A 14,724-nucleotide genomic window follows, 5' to 3' on the forward strand; every position below is an offset into this window, starting at 1 on the left:
AATGTAAGGGGTACTTTGGCTGCCCCGCCACTTGGGAGATTCTGCAGCCGAATTCTGCATGATTATTTCGTTCATATTTGCACACTCGTCCAATCAGTATTTATTCAGATAGCAACGAAGTGTTGTCATTGGTTGATATTTTTCGTATATCTCAATTTTTTCGTAAACAAACCGTAAACAAAATTAGAAAAGTTCACCCCTGTATTTAAAGCTTATGTTGAGCGAATTTTGGCATAAAAAAAATATATCTTTGAATCCTTCTTTAAGCCGGTAATTTGTTGTTCAATTTAAAAATAACAATATTTCATTACTTTAGTTTTCAAGACTTCAATAATTTTTTCTTATGTCCTTTTGAGCTCCGAATTGATTTTTATATACATAGTTGGCTCAGTTAAACAAAGTTGTATCCTCGTAAAATATCCCTTTTGTTTCGTCAAACTCAAGCAAATAAATATTCATTAAACGCTTGCCTTTAAACTGTACAAAAAATGTATAAAAAAAAAGTTATGGCACTTCAAACACTTACCGTCTCATATAGAACAATTAAACCTTAACCCTTTGCCTTACAAAAACGTAAGGGAGATGAGATATTATCAGGCCACTCCATAAGTTCGTGCGTTTTTTAAAGGTGGTTTTAAAATTAATAAAAAAGATGTTTAAAGTATTTATTAATCAATAATATATTTTCCTTCATTATTTACAATGTCTTCCCAACGTTTAGGCAAATTTTTAATTCCCAAAAAATTGTTTGTCCTTGGAGCCAAAATTCGCTTCGATATCCGTTTTTATATCTTCTTTTGAGGAGTAGTTCTTCTTACTCATATGAGATTGAAGTCCACGCAAAAGGTGATAATCACAAGGTGCAATATCCGGAGAATATGGTGGATGCGGCATTAGCTCCCATCCGAGCTCGTTCAGCTTGCCTAATGTTTGCCCTGCGGTATGAGGTCTTGCATTATCGTGGTGAAACAAAACTTTGCGTCTAATCACTAAAGACGGTCGATTTTTGTTAAGTGCCTCATTCAGGATTGATAGCTGATGGGAATAATAATCAGCAGTTATCGTCTGGTTTGGTTCCAGAAGTTCATAATAAACAATACCGGCCATATCCCACCTAATAGACAGGAGAATCTTCTTGGGGTGAAGGCCATCGGGGTCGGTTCTGGTGTTTCATCTTTATCTAACCTTTGGCGTTTGCGAACAGGATTATTGTAAAGGACCCATTTTTCATCACCAGTAACGATACGGTTCAAAAAACTTTCATTTTCAAGCCGTTGCAGCAGCTGAGAACACACATTCACTCTCTGCTGAAGGTTGGCGACGGAAAGTCTATGCGGAACCCATTTTCCCAGCTTTGAAACCTTTCCCAACTGAACCAGGTGCCTGTGAACTATTCCATGCGATGAATTTAACCTCTGAGCTATCATATCGACTGTCAAATTTGGCTCAGTTTCTACGAGTTCGAGCAAGGCGTCGGAGTTAAAGACTTCAGGACGACCAGTGCGCAGGGCATCCTCCACGTCGCATTTATCACTTCGGAATTCTGAAAACCACTTTTGCGCAGTCCTTACACTCACGGCATCCTCTCCATGAACAGTGTTTATTTCTGCAGCAGCAGTTGTTGCATTTTTACCACTTTTATAAAAAAAATACAAAATATGCCTCTTATACGCGTTCGAAGATTCCATTTTATTTTTTAACAACACGTGCTTCTATCCCCGATTGAAATCACTTGTTGAATGTACAATATATCAAAGGAAATATAAATAGCTCCGTTATATTCCGCGAATAATTTTTTGTATGCAAAAATCGTACAACAGTGAAATTATGGGCTGCCCTGATACTTCTATGGCTACTATAAGAGTCTAGTATCAGACATGTAATGACTTTTTCTAGTCAAAAGTGAGAACACCGTATCAAATACGAGATTTTTTTTACGCACGAGAAAAGCTTCCATTGGAACTGGCGCACACAATCATCGCTCGATTAATAAGGCAAGGGGTTAAGTGCGCGACTTGTGTTTTTTTTTATTTAAAATAATATACATTTTGTTTAAGAACCTTTTCGGGACAGATTTACAAATAATTACTTCATTAATTAAATAAATCGAAATTGAAATGAAATGAACTACTTTTAGTCTTATCTCTCAGTCGTTTTATTTGGATGAAGACGCATGTCGAACCCTTGATGATATGCTTAAAGAGTTGAATGTTGACAGATCAACCGTCGGTAAACGTTTGCACGTGATGGGAATGGTCCAGAAAGCAGATTACTGGGTGTCGCATCAATTGAAGGAGAGGGATATCGAAAGACGTTTGGTGACGTGTGAGATACTTCTTAAGCACCAGAAAAGAAAAGGTTTTCTGCATCTGGCGATGAAAAGTGGATATATTATAATAACCCTACGCGTCGAAAACGTTGGAGCCTGCCAGATAAAGCAGCAAAAAAAAATATTCATGCTTCAAAGGTTATGTTGTGCATCTGGTGGTATTAGAAGGGTGTCATCAATTATCGATCTGAAACCATCATTGGCGATCGTTACCGACTGCAGCTAATACGTTTGAATCGAGCTCTCAAAGAAAAGCGGCCGGAATGGGACGGTAGACATGACAAACTGATTTTGCTGCATAAAAACGTCAGACCACAAATTGCTAAATCGGTCCAGAAATATTTAGAGAGAGTAAAGGGGAAGATCTTGATCTTAGGCGAGATTGCTAAGAAAAAATTCTTAAATGCAATGAGAATTGCGGGTTTCTTGAAAAACGTTGAAAAAAATGAAGGGTGATAAAATTACTTATGTTGCTGGTGAGGTCTAGACAATTTTTTGTTTTTATGAACAAAACGTGAATTTGAGGACGTAGGATTATTTGAAAGCTCAATTATCACAGAATGCGGGAGGAAAATGTGGCAATGCGAACAAGAATTCAAGTAGCAGAAAAATGAGTGATACTTGATATTACACAAACAACACACGAATAAATTGCACAAATGTGATACACAGCGATTTCAAGGATGATAGATTACCTGGTTTGGTCATTCGAAGCAAAATTGTGAGAGTAACTAATTCCCATACCCAATAATTTGTGAACAAGTCACAAGTAACAAAATACCTCAAAAGGTTGGTTTATCTTTGAAATTACCAGTAGGTTATTACATTAGTGCATTATCAAATTGGTTCTTTATTCCTCCCTGCAAACGTAGAATATAGTATAAGATGGAGTGATCCCAACAAGCAATTACAGTAAATATGTAAATCAAGATCCAAACCCGTTCCGGAGCTAATCGATGAAGCTATGTAACTTTGCTTGTAATTTGCAGAAAAAAAAATTTGCAGTATATTTCTTCCTCATCTTCTCAATCAAATCTTTAATCGTTTATCTTTAAACCAAACCATTCGACTCTGCTGAGCCTTGCGTCTGAATATTAAAATTCCTGCCCTCGCTTGTTATAATAATATTTCGGCTCTGCTCACTTGACAAAAAATTTGGCTGTGAAAACAACAACAAAGTTATCGAGACAGCTTCGCCGCTGGCGAGTATGGTCACTATTTTCAATGCTGCCAATCTCTCTTCTGATATTGGGCAAATTTCATTACACCGAGATTACTCATACGAGTAATAAAACAATATCCTTATTTTGAATGATGCCAATTTCAGCTAACGTTTGTCCAATACTTTAAGTAGTTGTATGTATAAGTAGATTGTATGTCGTACCAAGTATCATCCAAGCCGCACTTAAGCGTCAACATTGCTCTGCTGACTTTGAAAATTTGTTTTAGCATAAAATGCATTGCATGCCCCAAAGTGATACTAATATTACTAATAAAAAGCTTTAATAATATTTATTTTTAATATTTGTATTTCTCTTGTTCACTTTCAGATCGCCTTCAGAACGTTCTGGAAAAGGCTGTTGCGGTCAATGGTTTGCTGGCCCACCGCTGCGTGCCTTGATCGCTGTGGTTGCTCTTGGTGGTGTGGCCTGCGCTTTGGGCGGCGCAGCGCTGGGTGCAACAGGTCTCGCGGGGCCTCCCAACTCGCATCTTACTGCTGCTCTTCTAATGATAGGTATGGCTTATGGTTTTGTGTTTCAAATACCCACATGCAGCGTAGATTATAGATATTTAAAAGAAATGATGGTATAAATTTAAAAATGCTTAATTATTGCAAGTCTTTTTAAATAATAAACTAACTCTTAGAAGGCGAAGTAATCAATATACTATATAAAAGGTGATCAATTTAGAGGTATTCGATTTTTAAATGTAAATAAAACAACGAAATATAATTTTTGGTAGAACCATTCATGGCATTTATCTTTTAAAGAATATCTCTTTTAAATTTTTGCCGCAACTGCGCCGTAATTCGGCCATCCGTAAAGCATTTTTGATAGACTCGCTGTAGGGCTTCGGTTGGTATTTCGCGAATAACTTTAGTAATGTTGGCTTCCAATGCCTAAATCGAAGTTGGTTTATCCACAAATAAAAGTCCAAAGGGATAAATTACTCACCGAAATGAGAATGCAGAAACTTCATTGTTTCACGGCAAGTAGGACCGTCTTGTTGGAACCAAATGTTGTGGAGATCAGGGGCTCAATTTCCGCCATCAAGAAGTTGTTTCTCATGTCGCGATAGCGTTAGCCATTCACTTTTACATTGGTGCCAGCCTCGTCTTTGAAGAAATATGGGCCCATGATTCCAGTCCATAAACCGTACCAAACGGTAGTTTTCAATGGATGTAATGTCTGCTCGTGAATGACTTCGGGTTGCTCTTCAGCCCAAGTATGGTAATTTTGCTTATTGACGTACCCAGTTAGCCAAAAATTGGCCTCCTCGTTGAACAAAATTCGGGTCCCAAAACGCGGATCGTAAGCGATATTTTAAAGGGCGCAACGACTGTAATTGTGACGGTTTGAATGTCGGCCGGTTTCAAATCTGGCATTTGCTGCATTTTATATGTTTTCAAACCAAGATCTTTGGCGTAAAATCGCCTGAGTAGTGCCATAAGATTGGCCATGTTGTTGAGATCAGCTCCGAATCGATCCGGATCTTCAGCAAAACTCTCATTTACAGCCGCAGTATTTTCTTCACTTCGGGAGGTACGTGGTCCAATCGGTCGAGTATCATCCAATAATTTAAAATTTTTTTAAATTTTGCCGATGGCTTGCCGAATAGTTCGTTCGGTGGGACGGCTACGTGCACCATAAGTTGGTCTCAGCGCGTTGAACTCTTTTCACAGAGCGTCGATTTGCGTAATACAATTGTACGATTTGTAAACGCTGTTGAGACGTAAGTCTTTCGATGATGAAATGTCAATGAATACTGAAAAAAATTATGTATTTAGCTTGACAAGACTACCGTCAGGTCTGTAAAAAAACCCCTTTTGGAAAAAGTACCTCCAATCTGAGCACCCCTTATGTTTTTGCCTTCAACAATTTGTCGTTCGCTTTTTATCTTTACCGCATCAAGTTCGATTCTATCCCGCATCTTTTCGATGGCATCTTTATTCTTCAGTTGTGGCTCACTTACTTACTTGCTGCTGTCCTGATCTATATATTCACAGAGTATAAGGCCTGTAGCCTTTGTGACGCTTTGGTATACCTTTACCTCTTACCCCCTATTTTTATAGAATATTTAATAATTCATTTCCTCAAGTGAAGATGGTTAAACATATTTATACAGGGTGGCCGACATCGCTTCCTACTTCTGATAGTATCGGAGTGGCACAATTAGTCCAATAATAGTAACTAATGACTGCGGCCTGAATGGCGGCATTAAGTTAGGCGAGTTTTTGAGAAGCCACCCCAGTTGAATGGCTTGAATATAATGCCATTCAAATTGGGGAAATACAAAAGTTTTGTTTAGCCCTTACATCATCTGCTGGCAGGCTTTGATTTGCTCATAAAAGAAAGGCTAAGATGTTGCCGGACGGCCCATTAACCGGCAATTGTTACAAACTTAAGTGCAATGACGATAGTTGCCAAATGGTGTTTTTTAGCAGTGGCATGGCTCGGCACATACATACAGACATGTATTCATTCCATTTTATTCATATACAGAGGTACATAAGTATATATATAAATGTGTTTGTATGTATGTAAGAAAGCTAAAAATGTATTTAAGTACGTGCAAAACATTGTATTTGTCAGGCAATCTTCATGTGACAATTACAAACGTAATTGTCTGTTTTTGTTAAACTTTGCGCTTTTTTTTAGTTTCGCCTTTGTTGTAAGTCGGCCAACAAAAAATCCGTCTCGTCTTCACCTCTCGCCCCAGAGCTACTTAAAGTGCGTTGTAACAAGCCAGCTCACGTTTCTGTGGCGTGTTTTATTTTGCCGTCAAATACTCTAACCTGGCCAATTATACTGTCCGCCCGTCAATTGCCTCTGCCAGTCACTTGGTCATTTATGAAAAAAAAAACCTATTAAATACAATAAATTATTACAAATGACGCAATCTCGAAACTTAATTGTTTGTTGTTGCATTTTTACTTGATTATGCACAAATGCACGAATACATACATACAGATGTTGCGAAAAAAACGAACGAGCACCTTACGATCTAAATAAACAGCTGCTAATGCGAATCAAAATAAAAATGTGTGAACTGAATAGCCGGGAGTTGTTAAGTTTTCCAAGTAAATTACCATTTCTAGGTGAAAATTCCTCTAAGTAGTCTAAATCTTTATTAAAAAAATGAGAGCGTTTTAAATGAAGATCACTTGGAAAGATAGGAAACGTATTTGAGCACCTGCAGACAGCTAGTCTGTGGCTGAATTCTGAGAAATTCTCTTTCTTCCGAAAAGAGGTCAAATACTTAGGAGATAAAATGACAACGAAAAAAATACACTTTGTTCAAGAAAAAATTGTAGCAGCCAAATAGTAGCCGCGACTGGAAAATTTGCCTGAGCTACACTTTTTATAGGCACTTCGTACCTGATTTTGCCGCCATCGCGAATTGCTTAACCAAACTCAAGATTTTCAGTGGGATGCGAAGTAAGAGAAGGCTTTCGTGCAGTTATTGTCGCTTAACACCGTTTCTGACCCGCAGTTTATGTTGGACACAGATGCTAGCGGACATGGCATTGGCGGAGTACTATCACAAATAATAGACGAGAAACAGAGAAAGAAACTAATGAAAATTGTATCTTTAAATGTGTCAACGAAACATTTCTTAGTTCTATAAAAAGGAAAACTATGCTTCCTTCATAGTACCCAGTAAAAGGCCAAAATTAGAGAAAATTGGCTTGAATTCAATACCAGCACTGGATGGCTTCAAAATTCCGAAAAGAGATACATTTGAAATTCAGGTTGGCTTTCCATTACTATCACGAAAGGTTTGCTTATACGAGGCAGGTTCAATAAGTACCCATGTTAGATATGAAGACACCGTTTTCTGAAAAAAAAATTACACTTCTCTCAACGCTTCGGCCATTTTTTTTACCCCTCCAAAAAATTAGATTTGTCGAACTCTCCGAAATACGCCTCAGTCTCGGCGATGACTTCTTCGTTTGAACTACATTTTTCCCCGAGAGCCATTTCTTCATGTTAGAGAAAAAGAAAAATTGCAGATAGCCAGATCACGTTAATACGGTGCGCACGGCACCAATTCATTACGCAATTCATGCAGTTTGCGGGTGACAACTCCGGGTGAGTGTGCTGGTTCCTTATCGTGGTGAAAGAGCGGCAAATGCGGCCGTGTCTCGTTTAATTTTTTTTCAAAACGGCCCAATAACTCACTGTAGGTACTATTGTCCAGTCCATGAGGATGTCACCGTTCGCATCCCAAAAAACCGTCGCAATGACCTTTCCGGTCGATGGAACTGTCTTCAACTCCTTTGGAGTAGATTCACCGGGAGAAATCCATTGCTTTGATTGTTGCTTAGTTTCTGGTGTGTAATAATGAATCCACGTTTCATCAACGGTGACAACTCGACACAAACATTCCTTCGGATCTCGTTTAAATTGCTCCAAACACTGCTTCCAAGTTAACAGCCATATTCGCTTCTTGTTGCTTGTGACCAATCGCGGCACCCATCGGGCCGACAATTTTTCCATCGCCAAATTATCATGTAAAATATTAAATGCCGTTCCGGTCGACACCCCTATGACCTCTGTGAATTTGCGCACTTTCGTTCGACAATCAGCGAGAGCCATGTCGTGGACTTTTTGAATGATTTCCTCGGTAACCATGTCTGCCGGGCATCCTGACCGCTCCTCATCAAAAACGGTTTCTCGCCCTCGTTTAAATTCGTTGAACCAATATTTTATTGTGTTCATAGATGGCGAATCGTCCCCGTAGACAACATCCAACATTGGTTTTATCTCCTTGCATTTTTCCCTATCCAAAAACAAAAAGCGAATTACTAAACGATGCTACTCTTTTTCCATCTTAGTGAAAATCACGAAAGACGTCTTACTCGAATAGCTGTCAGGTTAGTTTCATAATCAGTCAGTCTGAAATTCATTTTGCCGTCGTTTTATAGATGGCATCACACCAACTTCCCTCTATCACCAAACACGGATACTTATTAAATCTACCTCGGAATGTTTAAGTGCGTGTGCCTAATGTAGTCAAAATAATCAGCCTCTTGATTTATAGAGGTTTCCTAAAGAACCATAAAGAATTAATAGGAATATTTAACGTTAAGAATGCTTTTTGTGCATAAGTTTCAAAAAATGCCCCATTACACACTCTAAATTTTCTTAAATACAAAGACCAAAAAAGAACAATATTTACTTATAAACCCTCTTTATTGCTTAGTAGTTTGATTTAAAGTCTGTTTTATGTAATTTAATTAATACGTGGGACGAACTGTCAAAGGAACACTGGTGAGAAGAGAATAAAACGAAAGGAGAAAAAAATTCAGTCAACCAAAAGGAAACAATTTTTATAATACTATTTATTTTAAAAAGTATAAAAAAACTCGCTTGAAAGTTGCAGAGAATATCACATGGACTTCAGAGGCTTCAGAAAAAAGGTATAAGTAAAAAACACTGCACCCTTTTGCCAGAAAAAAAGAGCTTCGGAAGAACTTTCGGGGTTTTTAAAATGATTGAAATTGATTTTTGGCCTTCGATAAAACAACATTTTCATAATTAGTGTGAATTATAAAACCTTAGTTAAATGCATGCTGACTTAACAATTGCGTTATAAATTTCTCTTCAACGAAATTTCAGTACCAAATGCAAGTACGATGGTGGAAAAACGTAATTTTTAACGCTTTTCCCGGGGGTTTCCTAGAGTTATATAGAGACTAGAACTTTTATAGTTAAAATGGCGAGCCCATGCTCTTTCTAATGGAGTTGGTGAAATACCTTTAATTATCCTTCGAAAACACTTAGCGAATGTAGTAAATCTGGAGAAATGGCATTTCTTTTAAAAACTTGACTTGAACGGGCTGAAAGAGAAATGGTCGGCCAGAAGGACTTAAACGAATTGAAAAGGCACAGCAGAACGGCAGTTTTTAAGGTAGTTGAAGAAAAGAAATAGCAAAAGCGGGTTACCAATTATTTCAAATTCAGATCCAACTTTATGCTAAAAGTGAAACAGAGTAGGAATTTATATGTAAATATTTTTCTTTATATGTTTGGCATATTATTGCTTATTTTTGTATCGAATGAACTAAGTAAAAAAAGTCTCTTTTGAGTTTTTAATTAATATTTTTTAGTAAGCATTTTTATCTAAAAACTAATTATATTTAACGTTTTGAGTTCTTGCGTCTTTCGTAAATATGAATAATGTCGTAAAAATTAACAGGCTTGGTGTTAATCAGTTCATATTATCGCGAGCTCACTGTAATGGTATTATTAACGATTTTCTGAGGTTTACGACTCTTTTCAATTAAATATCAATTTAGCTTTACTGGCACACATTTTAAATATTTTTATGCAGTTATATCTATAATCCAACAAGCCGGTGATAAACAAAAAAAAAAGTGCGTGTAGCGTAGAACACATAACAGAAGTGAAAAACGGAAAAAACGGAGAAGGGTCGGCCGGTGTAGGTAAACGCCGGACACAAACCGTGGCAACAACGCGTACCACGCCGAGCGTTTATCACCCGCTCAAACGCAACGATTCCAGGACCGCAGCAACGGCACAAATTACCGCAAGGCAATACCAATAAGTCCGCCGTCGGAATGGATAGCACTTTATAGTACGCACCAGCACTAGCCAGGAAACGGAAATAGGCGCCAAAAATTAGGCAAAAAAAACGCCAAAAAAATTGGGACCAAAAAACGCCCCAAACAGTGCCTACTAATATAACGGCAAAAAGGAGGCACCAAAAATATATTTCCTACAAGTTTGCACAAACAAACAAGCGCCAAAAAGTAGGGAGAGTTATTTCTCACTAGAAATTAGCAACCACAAGGAACAACTCAGGAAAAATAGCCTAAAGTGTATTTCAGATATACATATATAAGATATAGCTCTCTCTCGTTTTCCTCTACCTTACATCTTTTTTCTCTCTCGCGGAACGGAAATGCCCAAAACGTTGCATGGCCTTGAAATTTTACTCTCCATTCTCGCTCGTCCATCGACGCCTAAGAAGTTTCACTTCAAAAACAAAACCGATTCGGTCGGCCTCTATCTTCTACTGCTACTTCTTTTCAATAACCAAAACATGCATTTGTGTTCAATAATTTTAAAAGGTCTATTTATTTTCAATAGTTGCTAGTTAGCAGATAACAGTCAACTTACTATGTTGCCACTGTTCGAATCACATCCTTCCAGATGTTACATTGAAGGAAGAGTTCTCAGCTTTTAATTTAAAAAATTTCCTTATATGTGTATTATTTAATTATTGTCTATGTATACTATGAGAAAAATATTTTTAAGCCTAATAAATAAAATTGTGATAAAATAAACTTAAACACAAAAATTAACTTCTTCTTGTACTTCTTTTGTACTTAAGTTGTTATGCGCCTCGTTCAATTTTATTCAATTTCTAGGAGTTGGTGTTGTTTTGGTGACTGTGAGCGGCGCGGCGTGGAGAATGACGGCACCTGGTGGACCGCCGTGCCTTGGTTTAGGATCAGCAGTAGATTTGGGCCGTTGTGGGCGACGGCCATGCGGACGTGGTGGTGGTAACACACATGGCTTACTTTATCCGGAATTCCAGCACAGGCCACCACCACCCTCTTATCAGGCCAGCATGCAGGAATACCGGTTGAGGTTAGTAATTGCATTCAGGTACACATTTTGTAACTCTGGTGCAAGAGTGTTGAATCCGCTTAACATTGAAATCTTGAAAAAAATATCTTCATAAGAAAAAATAAGGTATCTTAATAAATAAATATTCGTATCTAAAACAAAAAAATGTAAAATATTAACGCGATCCTTGAAACATTTCAAACTTACACTTACAGATTAACAAGGTTTTATGAAAATTTATAGATTTTTTTTTAAGTTTGAAACATGGGCTATATGGCCTTTCTTTCCATAAAAAAATTACAAATTAAATTGTATTAAATTAATATAAATTTTGTTATTGTTTTTTATTTTTTGTTTTTTCCTTTATTAATTACACCTGTCATATGACACTGAGCAATTCTGTTTACATCGCGGAAAGGAGAAATAAATAAATTGCGAGAACTTGCAAATAAATCGCTGTGCTCCAGTTTTTTGTAAATTTTTTGCCTATTTTCAAAAATATTACTTTCAACAATTTTTTGACAATAATCGATAATCTCTACACCTTTGGATAATTACTAATTGGAAGGCAATACTTTGCCCCATCTGATTGTCGATGTAGAAAAAGTTAACTAAAATGCGGCTCAAATAAATGCAAGAGCTTAAATATTATATTTAAAAAAATGAGCAGGGCTAAATAAAATAGTCCAATACTTGTCTGCAATATAAAAGCAATGCATGTATATACTCTCGAATGAGCTGAATCTATAACTGAATTATTTTAACCACTAATTGGTAATTTGAATACAAAAGAAAAGAAATATATTGGGAGGTTGAATTAGTTTTAAAGGTGACACACAGATGGCGCTATTTATCACTTTATCGCGTTGGCAATACTGAATATATATTCATGACAAAGCCTCATCCCTAGGCTTTGTTTATCAGTATCTGTCATTTCGCTGAAGTATAAACAACGCAGTGTTTTCGTGCTCCGAGTATGTCAACTTTCGTGCCGTCGAAAAGCAATTTGCGGGAAGCTTTGCTTTTCTACTTCAATTTGAAAAAAAAATACAGCCCAAGCCCGTGAATTGCTGCAGGAGGCCTACCCAGACCATACTCCGTCGATTTCAACATGTGAGTACTGGTTTCGACGATTCAAAAGTGGTGATTTTCACACCGAAGACAAGGAGCGTCTTGGCCAGCCCAAAAAGTTCGAGGACGCGGAATTGGGGGAATTGGTAAACGAGGACTCGTGCCAAACCCAAGAAGAGCTTGCTGAATCATTGGGCGTTGATAAATCAACCGTTTGCAAGCGTCTAAAAGCGATGGGAATGATCCAAAAGCAAGGACATTGGGTCCCGTACGAGTTGAAGCTGCGCGACGTCGAACGGCGACTTTTTACGTGCGATTTGCTGATCGAGCGACAAAATCGGAAGGGTTTTTTGCATCGGGTGGTGACTGGCGACGAAAAATGGATCCACTACGATAATCCAAAACGCAAAAAATCATGGGGTTTGCCCGGCCACGCATCAACGTCGACGGCCAAGCAGAATATTGATGCGTTTAAGCCGGGCATTGAAAGAAAAACGGCCGGAAACGGTAAAAAGGCACGACAAGGTTATTTTGCAACATGACAACGCTCGGCCGCATGTTGCTCAACCTGTCAAAAAATACCTTGGAACGCTTGGTTGGGAAGTGTTACCCCACCCGCCGTATAGTCCAGACATAGCTCCCTACGATTATCATTTGTTCGGGCATATGAGTCTCGATTTGGCGGACCAGCGGTTCTCCTCGTACGAGGCTACCAAAATATGGGTTGAGTCATGGATAGCCAAGCAGCGGCCAGAATTTTGGAGTAACGGCATCCGGAAATTGCCCGAAAGATGGGCGAAAGTTGTAGCTAGCGATGGCCAATACTTCAAATAAAATATTTTGTACCGTTTTTTCACAATAAAGCCCCAAATCTTCGAAAAAAACCTTTAAAACTAATTCAACCTCCCAATAATAAAAATGACCAAAAATCAATTTTATATGATCCGATCAGCTTACCAATGATTTCATTATATTACTTTGTTGTTAATATTTTGCATTTATTGGTGTTTAGTTATAATTTGTATACCTACGTGCATTTATTAAATTATTCACTTCACTCTATTTCACTTCAGGCTTTTACTATTGGACCGCGACAGGCAAAATGGTGTTGTTCGTGGTAACTCTCCGCCACCGACATATCGATCGTATGCTGGCAGTTTGCTGAGGTAAATAAAACAGTTGAACTCTTACTTACTAATTGGGTACATGAAGAGGCACTTTGGTGTTAAAAACCTTTTACATAAATTATTTTTAATTAATATAATAAATTCACATTCTTAAATAAAACAGAGCTATGGGAACTTGCAGATACTTTCCCGTGCATTTTTCTGTTTAAATCTTGACGTGGAGGTACCACCCTGATGGGTTACAGAGTAAACTATTGCATTGTTCTGAAGTCGACTGCGGTATTGTTGAAAGAACGTTTTTCTGAAAGTCTGGATTGCTTATACAGGGTGAGCGGAGGCAGAATTAAGTTGTACACTTAAAGCTTCTCCCTAACCGTTGAGCGCATGAGCAGGAAGGGAAGCGCGGTAGTTTCGTTATTGGTGCGGGTTATTTAGTGAAGATGTCGCTATAGACGGGTGAACAGTGTGCGTTCGCAATCGATGCGTATTTCAAGGCCAATGATTCGTGTGCAACTGCTCGTCGTAGATTTTGTTCACGCTGCATAATTCGACGTTCACATGATGCCCTAAGTGAAGATTTGATGCGTCCATAGATGCGAAGGTACCCGGAACAGCCCGCGGTAGAGAACAAATGAGCATATTGAACTCGTCCCTACAAGTTTACACGAAAATCCGCGTCAGTCCGTGCGTAAAAGAGCGGCTGCGCTGGGACATCCAAAAACTATTGTGCTTAAAATATTGAGGAGGGATCTTAGACTTCTTCTTCTCTATTGGCGCTATAACCGCTTACGCGATTTTGGCCGAGTTTCACAAGAGGTCTTCCTCTTCCTCTGCTACCACCAGCTGGTACCACATAGAATACTTTCAGAGCCGGGGCGTTTGTATCCATTCGGACAACATGACCTAGCCAGCGTAGTCGCTGGATCTTTATTCGCTGCGCTATGCGTCTATGTCGTTGTAAAGCTCATACAGCTCATCGTTCCATCGCCTGCGATATTCGCCGCTGTCAACGTGCAAAGGTCCAAAAATCTTGCGCAGAATCTTTCTCTCAAACACTCCAAGCGTCGTTTCATCGGACGTTGTCATCGTCCAAGCTTCTGCGCCATACGTTAGGACGGGCATGATAAGAGCCTTGTAAAGTGTTAGTTTAGTTCGTCGAGACTTCACCTCTTCAAAGCTTGTGCAAGCACTTAAGCCGGCCGCCGTAGCCGAATGGGTTGGTGCGTGACTACCATTCGCAGTTCACAGAAAGAACGTCGGTTCGAATCTCGGTGAAACACCAAAATTAAGAAAAACATTTTGCTAATAGCGGTCGCCCTTCGGCAGGCAATGGCAAACCTCCGGGTGTATTTCTGCCATGAAAAAGCTCCTTATAAAA

General features: G+C 38.5%; 1 protein-coding gene across 1 annotated transcript in view; it reads left to right on the plus strand.

The window, feature by feature from the left end:
• Window positions 1-14,724, plus strand: part of LOC128866117 (uncharacterized) — a 118,494-nt gene that overhangs the window by 99,403 nt on the left and 4,367 nt on the right. The window contains exons 4-6 of the mRNA XM_054106618.1: window positions 3,880-4,064; window positions 10,947-11,169; window positions 13,293-13,385. Coding sequence (XP_053962593.1) covers window positions 3,880-4,064; window positions 10,947-11,169; window positions 13,293-13,385 — 501 coding nt within the window. The remainder of the gene's footprint in view (window positions 1-3,879; window positions 4,065-10,946; window positions 11,170-13,292; window positions 13,386-14,724) is intronic.

The sequence above is a fragment of the Anastrepha ludens genome, chromosome 6 (assembly GCF_028408465.1).
Source record: "Anastrepha ludens isolate Willacy chromosome 6, idAnaLude1.1, whole genome shotgun sequence".
Classification (NCBI taxonomy): Eukaryota; Metazoa; Arthropoda; class Insecta; order Diptera; family Tephritidae; genus Anastrepha; species Anastrepha ludens.